General features: G+C 48.8%; 1 protein-coding gene across 1 annotated transcript; it reads right to left on the bottom strand.

Annotated features, from left to right (window-relative positions):
* Nucleotides 1–2,904: 2,904 nt before the first annotated feature.
* Nucleotides 2,905–9,720, bottom strand: LOC148518812 (uncharacterized). Its single transcript, XM_088476938.1, has 2 exons — nt 9,630–9,720; nt 2,905–3,695 (listed from the first exon to the last, which is right to left on the bottom strand). The coding sequence occupies exons 1-2, from the start codon at nt 9,718–9,720 to the stop codon at nt 2,905–2,907; spliced, it is 882 nt and encodes a 293-aa protein (XP_088333064.1).
* Nucleotides 9,721–9,956: the final 236 nt, after the last annotated feature.

The raw sequence follows: 9,956 nt of genomic DNA, 5'->3' as shown, positions 1-9,956 counted from the left end.
TACTCTTAATCCAGTGTGTAACTTTTATACTTCTTATTTTTACCAACTAACTGATCTACTTTTTACTTTTATCACACCGTTGCTAGAGACGTGGTATATTTTGCCTACAAACAGAATGTCAACATGTACGGAATGTTTATATGTCAAATGTCGACATTCAAAATTGTCAACATTCAGTCGGCACACGACAATGGGATTTTCTGTTGCATTTTACGCTGAGCCTAACCGCAGCCTAACCCTAACTCTACTCTAACCCTATCAAACCATAATCTAAACCTAACCCAAAAGTCTGATGTCGATATTGTGACTGTCAAAATTAGCAATGTCGGCATTATATCAGTGTTGACATTGTGCATGGCGACATTATGTACATGCATAGTGCATACCAGTAGCAGTTAGATGATTTGCCACCAATTTCCTCTCTGTAAGCAGAGAATATAGATATTATGCAGAATTTTTGTTTGCATTGAGTAAACATTAGGCTTGGCTCATATTTACTTGTCCTGAATAAATAGCCGCTTTGTCAGAAGTCAGTTAGCCTACCAATAAGTTTTTGGATAGGTTGGGTATGAAATACCGGCAGCTGTATAGTCAAATCCCGATGCCACAAGCCCGAAGGCTGAAGATCCCAACAGGGGAGGTAAGTAACCTAACCCTCCCTCTCACCTCCCACCCACCCTAACTCTCCCTTCGGGGTGCCTAACCCTAACCTACCCCCCTGGTGGTGCCTAACCCTAACCTCCCCTCCCCGCACCCTAAACCTTACCCTCCCAGGTGATGCCTATCCTTAACCTCCCCCCGGTGGTGCCTAACCCTAACCCCTCCTCCCCATAGCCTAACCCTCCCTGAGGGGTGCCTAACTCTAAGTCCCCCCAGGGGTGCCTAAACCTAACCCCCCCACGGCTAACACCTAAGACGGGCCGGCTTACCTTCGTTCGGGAATCCGTCTGTCGGCATTGCGGTGTCAGAATCTAGATGACCGTCAGGATTGCGACGCCAATCTTTAATCCCGAGTCAGGATTTAGACAGACGGCTTCCCTGCCTTTGGTATTTTGACTACATCCCTTTTTGGATTGTTCTGTGCTGTAAATCGGGAAACATTTCAGAAATAATGCTACTTTAGGTGGCTGAGAGTGTGTGATATAGGTCTCGCAGCCTGACCAGTATCATATATCTGGAGTAGCAGAGCTGCCCACTATTGTGTCACGAATGCCAGGACAGATGCCTCACTGGGCTGTAATAAAAGCTTATTGAAACAGAGATAAAGTGCGGATGCAGCAGACATCACCTTGAACGATACATCTTTCTGATGAGCCACGTAAGGCTCCATGTTCCCGTAGAGACGTACAGGCGTATAAAGCACAGTGACAGCTGTATTAGCCCTGAGCTCGGCAGTACTGTTGTAATAGTCAAAACAGTTAAAGGTGAGATTAAATACAACTGGGAAGCCATTGCTAATTCACGTGGTGGGGGGACTGGACTGGGGCTCACAGTGGAGTGGTGGATTTTAGGGGGGGTGGGGGTAGGGAGCTGCAGCAAAGTCTTTTTGCCTATCTTGGATTGTATCAGTTATCATTATAGCAGATACCATGTTCTCCTTAAGATCTGCATTGGTTTACTGCTTCACAAATACCTTAACACCTGATTAGCTTACTTAACTTAAGTTACAAATAAATAAAGACACGGACACCAGAGCTTGGCTAAAAAAGGTCACAGCTTTTTATTTATAAATTAAATTCAATCAACCTAACCAGGGTGGCCAAGAGACGCTGCAACTCAGTTCTAGCTTTCACCTTGATCAATACTCGGAGGACGACTAAACGACCCCCCTTCAAGACGTACTAACGATGCGAGAGTCTCACTTCCCTCCTGGGCCAATCCGAGGTGCTTTCGCACAAATGTACAGCACCCGGGTCCCCCCGCAAAGAGAAGGACAAATTCGCCAGGGGCAATGAGGGACAGTGCCCCCACAAAGTTGTCTTACGCCACCTAAAGCCACTGAGTTGCAGCGAACTCCTCCCAAAGCCAGGCCCTAAGGAAAGACTGGCCCGCCACCCAAAAACTACACCAAAAATGAGAATAAATCCTTCACAAACAAACTGGTCCCCAAAGCATTCAAATGCACACCATCATGACGAAGGAACTTCCCAATATCACCAACCAAAAAGCCATGACTCACCAAATTTCCTTACATTTTTTCCACATGCTTGGCAATCGCAACATTGGCTTTCTTACGCGCTCTCTCCAAAGCACCATACTTGCGCACTCCCCTCCATGTCAAACGAGGCATCATTTCAGACCATACAATCCGAATAGTGGGCCACCGCAGACGGATCTCGTCCATCACCTCACGAATCCTGACAATCAACTCCACACCTTTCAACTGGCCCACATCATTCCCACCAACATGTAAAACCAATATTTTTGGAACTCCCCACTTCGCCACCGATGAAACTATCAGTGCCAAGACAGATGCCACACGCAAGCCCCTTACACCAATCCAACGCACTCTAAACCTGTGAGGCCACAAAACCTGTTTTTGGGACAACACATATTTTTCCGCCCAAAAAATATATGAGTGACCAAGAAGCCACACCTGCCCCTCTTCTTCTGCCAATGCTGTGGAAAAAGAGAGAACCTAACCGTGAGAACCGCACCAAACCCAATTCCAACGGACACAACTTTAGTAACACATAGCAACTGACTAGCAGGGATGCAGAACTGGGGAAAACAGGAACCCGAGTGAAGAAGAAAAACCAAAAAACCTGCCCGAGAACCAAATGGGTCAAATCATGGCTAACGGGAGGAAAAATTTAAAATCCCTTCACACCCCCAATTGCTCAACGCTAACCGTTGACCAATTGGCAGGTAAGCAACGTTTTCGGGTTAACACAGGGTGCGCCCCTATAACTTATCGCAACGCACGTACTTTTTATACGCAGCTGACTTCCAGCGCCCCACCTTCTGAATGTCCTGTACAGATGCCCCTGAGAGGGCCGCACAAGTAGCAGCGCCAATACGAAAAGAGTGCGTGCCATACTCTGAAGGATTCAAACCCAACTCTAACAAACCTTTCTTAAAAACTGCTGCGAATTGAAACTTGGTTAGAGGAGTGCCATCCGCGTGAATTAGCCATTGCGCACCGCCACTAGGACGTAAATCCATAAACCTTGCAGCTAACTGAACTGGACAGATGTCTAAATCCTTATTCTTATGAATAGTAACCCATTTCCCCCTGCCTGTTTGATCAGTTTTGGAGAAACGCAGCTTGCAAAGTATCGCTGAGTCACGAAAAACAATGTCTTTTAACAAAAGACCAGAAACTGTGGAAGTTTTATTGCTAGACACTACCTCACTAACCGGAAAAGCCCCAAAAAATGCTACCGCAAAAGCAAGCCTAAAAAGAAAAGTTTCATACGAATCAACCGCTATCTTTCCCAATGAAGTCAACAAGCCAGACAAAAGCTGCAAATCAACTGGCCGGCGAGAGTCTGAACGAGCTGGCGACCCCTTAGCCCAACCCCTCAAAGCCTTCACTAACACGAAAGCCTTGGTGGGATCATGCAAACCTTTTAATTTGCAGAAAAAGGAGATACCAGCAAGCGCGGAACCTATAAACGCTCTAGATCTGCCCTGCTGATATCGAAACCAAACAAAAGATGAAATCAACTGTTCCGGAGACTTACCCTCCACGTCTGGGAGAGCACAATGCGTGCACCAATCCCGCCAAGCGGCTGAGTAAGCCCGGAAAGTCGATGGAGCAAGCGACTTTAACGCCAAACCTTCTAAGCTGGCCTGATAATCTGCCACACAAACGAGGGGCAGACCAAACCAACGTTAGAAGCCGACGGCACAAGCGCCCGGAAGCGATCAAATTGAAATCGGGACAGCGCGTCTGCAATGTCATTACACACCCGTGGCACATGCTTCGCCCTGAATCTAATATTAAACTCCAAGCAGCGCAAAACTAAATGTCGGAGCAAACGCAAAACAAAATGTGAAGACGAACGCTGGTTGTTGATGGCATGAACCACACCCAAATTGTCGCACCAAAATACTACATGACAGTTGCTCAGTCGCACGGACCAAAGTTCAACTGATACGACAATTGGAAAAAGTTCCAGCAGCAACAAGTTATCCGTCAAACCCTCCTCGCGCCAAGCTATCGGCCACGGAGCCGCGCACCATTCCCCATTGAAAAAGGACCCAAAACCGGATGATCCGGCCGCATCCGTAAAAAGTTGCAACGAACTGTTCGCTAATGGAGGCGAAGGCCAAATGCGTTCACCATTAAAGTGTATCAAAAATCTATTCCACATGCGAAGATCCTCCTTTATCTCCGCGGACAGGCGAATGTAGTGATGCGGCCGAACCACGCCAGCTGTTGCCCTCTCCAATATTCTACAAAAGACCCTACCCACTGGAATAATACGGCAAGCAAAATTTAAAGAGCCGAGGAGAGACTGAACTCTACGTAACCTTACTGAATCCTCTGCTAAGCAGACCTCAATAAGACCACGCAGATTCTCAACCTTATCAATGGGAAGTCTACAACAGCCCTCTATCGTATCTATCTCAATTCCCAAATAAGATAAACAAACAGACGGACCCTCTGTCTTCTCATTAGCAACGGGAACACCTAAAACTCTAAATAAGGACTGCGCAGAAAAAAGGAGGTCAGCACAAACGTCACTTCTTCCTGGACCAATAAAGAGAAAATCATCTAAATAGTGCACTATGCCCGTTTGTCCGGTCCCGGCATGTAGACACCACTGAAGAAAGGAGCTGAATTTCTCAAAATAGGCACAGGAAACCGCGCAGCCCATAGGTAAACACTTATCTAGAAAATAGCCCGAATCTAACCTAAAACCCAGAAATCTCATGGCCTCAGGATGCATTGGTAATAAACGAAAAGCTGATTCTATATCTAATTTAGCCAACAAAGCGCCATGTCCAAAACTACGAACTAAATTCAAGGTATCGTCAAATGATTGGTAAACGACCCTACGACAATTCTCTGGTATGGCATCATTAACAGAACCTCCCTGCGGATATGAAAGATGCTGAATCAACCGAAACTTGCCCGGGACTTTTTTAGGAACTACACCAACTGGAGAAATACAGAGATTATGCAAGGGAGGACAAGGAAAAGGACCCTCCATCCTCCCCAGCAAAACTACCGCACGCACTTTAACCCTCAATTCCCCGGGAAAATCCCTGGCAGAGCGCAAATTCTGGGATGCCCTAACTATCAACTGCCTGTCAATGGGTAAATGAAAACCTACTGAAAAACCTTCGTAAAGAAAAAGTGCATCCTCTCTACATGGGTATAAATGTAACCATCTAATAAGAGAATCTAAACGGACTGGAGAACAAGCCTTAACTAGCACTCTTGGGGCCCTCGTCACGGTCCTGGGAAATACCTCCTGCCCCACGTCGACAGTCCTTGGCCGGATGCTCACCTCCGCAGAGACGACAGGAGTGGCGAAAGCGACACCCCGACCCCCTAGTACATTTGGAGTCGTTGTAGGCAAAGCATTTCCCTCTCCCCACTCCCGTCGACCCCTGTCTGTTGGCAGCATAGCTTTTCCGAGGAGGCGCACCGTCCAAGGAGGCCGACGCTGTTGAGAGACCTCTAACCAGACTTCAACATCCTTAACCCCGAAAGGAATAACTGAAGAACCGTCATGTTTTTTCCTAAATTGTGAATCATATTCACGCCATGCCAAGTTACGAGACCTGACGAACATGTCGAGCACTAAAAATAGATACCTGAGAATGTTAACGTGCTCCTGCGCCCTGGTCTCCAAATAACATGTCGCAAATATGAGCATGCCTTTCAACCACGTATTAAAGCTGCAAAAAGCATCTTCTCCTATGCCTCCCGATTTTTTAGCCTGCACCAAGCCTTTCCTCATGTCATCTGTGAGTGAAAACAGGTCTACAAATTTCCCTTTGCAAATTTTGCCTTTTACACTTTTCCGTAAGCCTCGTAGCACCGCAGTATTCGCGCAATGCACTGTATCTGCCCCTGCCTCCTGCGCTTTTGCCCCTGACTCATCAGACCTCCTAGTCTCGCTACCTGACTTTTTCGCCAGCCGCCGCGCAACCAGTCTAGCAATTTTACGGGGGCGAGCGGGGGAACCAGAAGAGTGAGATGAAGAAGAAGAGTCAGAAGAAGACAAAGGAGTTTCATACTCACCGGAACCAGATGGAAGCGGACCCGCTTCAGCAGACTTCTCCCTTGACGGCGCCACAGCTTCGGATACCGGTGCCGAATCTTCCTGTCCCGAAGCAGGCAATGAAAGAACCGCGGACACCTCACCACTTGGACCATCAGATACTTCAAGGCCTGGAACGAAGGAAGACGTGTGAGCCACCGCAGAAACGGACCTGGAAACCTCCGGGGTGGGAAGGGACATGGTGACCGGCTTAGGAGGCGGAATGGCTGGCGCCCGCGGAGGAGGCGACAAACTGGGCGGGGGAAAAACAGAGGCAGTTTGGCCGGAGTGTGTGCTGAAAGAGGAAACTGGGGGCAAAGGCGGTGGCGCAGCCCTGCAGGTGGGTAAAAACTTGCCAAGCTGGCAGGTAAGGGTACTGAAACTGCGCATGCTGAAAAGCAGGAGGATATGCCGAAGGAGGGGCCGCGAAATGGGGAGAATAAAAGGGGGCAGGAGGAACAGCAACAGAAGATGACAAAATCGGAGGAGCTACGCCTGAGCTCCAAGAAGTCTGACCCCAAGAAGGGCCTGCCATAGAAAGGGGGGGTGGTGCATTAAAGGAGGGTGCCTGGCTGCCGGCTGGGGTGTACCATGGGGGTTGAATAGAAACCGGCACTATGTGCCCAAATGATACTCCAGCGAATGGAGTAGCGGGCAAAGTTGGGGAGCTTAAACGCTGCGCTAAACCCCCCGAAAAATGTGAAAAGGTGCCTGGGAAATAGGGAGACCCCGCACCTAAAATGGCCGCCTGAGGCAAGATGGCCGCCGGGCCCGCCGCATGGGCCAGGCCGGCTGGGCCACCGGAAATCAAAGCGGCAGAGGTCGCAGCCGCGGTGGCCACGACACCACCGGACCCAACATGAGGCCAGGACGGGGCTGAGGTCAGGTGACCTCCGCTGCTTGAATGGGGCAGACCCGCGGAAAATGCGGCGCGCACGTCACTGACGCCGCCGAGAGACCCCGCCGGAGCCGCAGGCAAAGCAGGTGTGCAAGGGGACCCCAGCGGCACCAAAGGAGACGCGACGCTGACCGGAGAGAGGGTGAGCGGACAGGGATGCGCAGACCCGTCGCGCGCTGGAGAAGCAGGGGCCGCGATGCTGCCAGAAGAGCTGGCGCCGGGGCGAGGTGGGGATGTAGGCGCGCCAGATGCAGAAGCACGCGGGGAAAGAGTGCAGGCAGAGGAGGGAGTGGGCCCAGCAGCCGCTGGGGGGCCGATGTCAAGCGGGGCAGAGCCGCTAGGGGTGGACGTATGAAACTGGGAAGGGGAGGTTGGGGGAGATAAGCGGGCGGGAACAGAGCGCAGAGGGCACGAAAATTCAGCCAGCCGACGGGGAGGGGGGGCATCGCGACGAGGACGAGACATGGTGAAAAAAGACAGTGGTAATAAAGTAAATAGGATAAATATGCCAGAGATACTCAGCCTTTCCGAAATTCCACTGCAAAAGAGGCTGAGCTGCCCTCTAACCCTTCCTTATATATCCTCCATTTAACTCCTCCTATCCCTCTGCCTATAGGATGAACTGACCACCTGACACAAACCACTCACTCAGCAAACAGGCTGTCATATACCAAAACACCTTGCAGAAACCATCAATCTTATCTATCCTCAATCCTATACAGATTTCGTCTACCAGTATCTTGGATTTTAGTGGGGAGAGAATGGTGAATCTGGGATTATATGGGGGAAACCTACATCCCGATTTTTTTTTAGAATCTTTATGCATGCCTTCGGTGCTCTCAAAAGGGGGCATGGTCTAAAGCATGCAAGACCACACCACCCAGTTGATGACAGTTTGGGGGCTTGACCGCATGTCACACCCCAATTTTTTATCACACTGGAGGCGAGCCCAGCATTTCGGCAGCTGCTGCCCCCAGCCTTTTCTTGCACTGAATAGATGCAGAGTGCATACTTGCCAGAGTGCCCCCCAAATGTCCACAGGACACTGCAGCCCGCGGGTGGGACAGCGGGACAGCCTCCGAAAAGTGTGACTGCCCTGCTGAAATCGGGATGGTTGGGAGGTATGTAAGGGGAGATTTAGGCAGAGATAAGTTTATTTATTAGGGTGGGGATGTTGGGTTCAGTATACTGTATCTAGTCGAAGGTCACCATGTTGACATTCATAATGTCGGCAGCATAATGTCGACATGGACAACACGTCAATATTGATGTTGACATGTTCATCATGTCGACAAAGACAATGTTGACATTAAGCATTTTGACATGGTGACAAATCAACTAGCAGTTTTAAGTCTAATGCTGGGTAGTGATATATCCCCGGATGATATGGCGGCCGACGTATCTGTGCTACATATCAGAACTATGTAATGAAGGATGGAATGAACACTCTTTTCATCCTCCATTAACTTGCACGGAGCTGTATGTGATATCATCCGGTTGGCTGTGCAGCAAGGTCGTCTGGACGATATCGCTAACGACCGCAGGAGCACGCAGATTGGGCATACACACTGATCAATATGTCGTTCTGATTCAGCCAGCACATATCGGGCCGACATCACTCCAGTCTTTACCCAGCTAGACTCTAAACTGAAACCCTAAAGCTGCATACACACACAACGATTTTGTTACCAACTATTTTATGAACGATTTTCTGTCACATTATCTGTCAGATTTTTTAAAGTGTAATGAACGATTTTTTGAACTACAAATGATTTTTGTAACTTCCCTTAATGAAAATCGTTCAGTTGGTCAGTCAGAATGAACTACAAACTACAAACGGAAACGCACATGAATGATAAATGTTCATTGTTATAACTCAGAAACTGAACGATTTTTTCAACGTCGTTATAGTTAAATTGTTAAAATATAATCGTTACGTGTGTATGCACCTTAACATGTCATATGTCGTCATTTTCAGTGTGTCAACATTTTGCAGATGTCAACTTCATAATATTTGACATTCTGGTGTCACGGGTTCCAGACTATAGATAGACACTCTAAAGGTCGACATGTAAGAAGATCGACAGGTACAAATGATTGACAGGGTTAAAAGGTCAACAAGAAAATGGCCGACACTTTTTTTTTTTAGGGTTAGGGTTAGGTTTAGCAGGGCCAAAACTTACAACACATTATGCAACAGTAATGCCCCTTATACAATAAGCCACAGTATTGACCCATATACATTATGCCATGGTAATGCCCCTTATACATTTATGCCACAGTAATGCCCCATATACATTATGCCACAGTAATGATGTCACACGTTGCCACAGAGACCCCAGAATCAGACTCCGCTACTTACCACTGCGGGTGCTTTCCCTCGGCGCTCGCATGGTGCTGCAGCTGCTCCGTCCTCTCCGGCTGGCATTGTCGGCATTCTCTTCCTGGAACACTGAAACCCGTGACTTGCATCCTCGCTCTGCTGCGGTGGCTTCTTCTCCTCCACAGACCTCCGCTGGCATCTGCTGTTTCTCTGCTGTGGCAGCTCTGGCGGCCTACATGGTCCAGCTGCCGCTCCCCAGAGAAGATGGGCGCAGCCATCTTGGACCAAGTCATGTGACGCTGTCTCCACCAATGGAACAGCTCTCCTTCAGGATCCAGCCAGTCAGCCTCCAGCACCCCGTATAAAGAGACCTCCTGTCCCACTAACAAATTGCCAGTGCAACAGAACTCATAGCCTTGTTAGTGAGCTTCCGTACTGTGCTCTCTCAAAGCGTGTCTACTGTTTCTTCAGTGTCCTGCAGCTGCGAGTATCCAGCTGTCCTCCAATATACCCT

This window comes from Taudactylus pleione, unplaced genomic scaffold, assembly GCF_031769625.1.
Source record: "Taudactylus pleione unplaced genomic scaffold, aTauple2 ptg000198l, whole genome shotgun sequence".
NCBI classification, from domain to species: domain Eukaryota; kingdom Metazoa; phylum Chordata; class Amphibia; order Anura; family Myobatrachidae; genus Taudactylus; species Taudactylus pleione.
This window is presented reverse-complemented; position numbering and strand designations above follow the sequence as displayed.

Bases quoted from the DNA above. Each gene is read 5' to 3' on its own strand.
- LOC148518812 (XM_088476938.1), bottom strand. From the start codon at position 9,720: ATGGCTGCGCCCATCTTCTCTGGGGAGCGGCAGCTGGACCATGTAGGC. The intron at 3,696-9,629 runs GTCTGTGGAGGA...GTGCTCTCCCAG, and splicing joins AACAGCAGATGCCAGCGGAG to ACGTGGAGGGTAAGTCTCCG.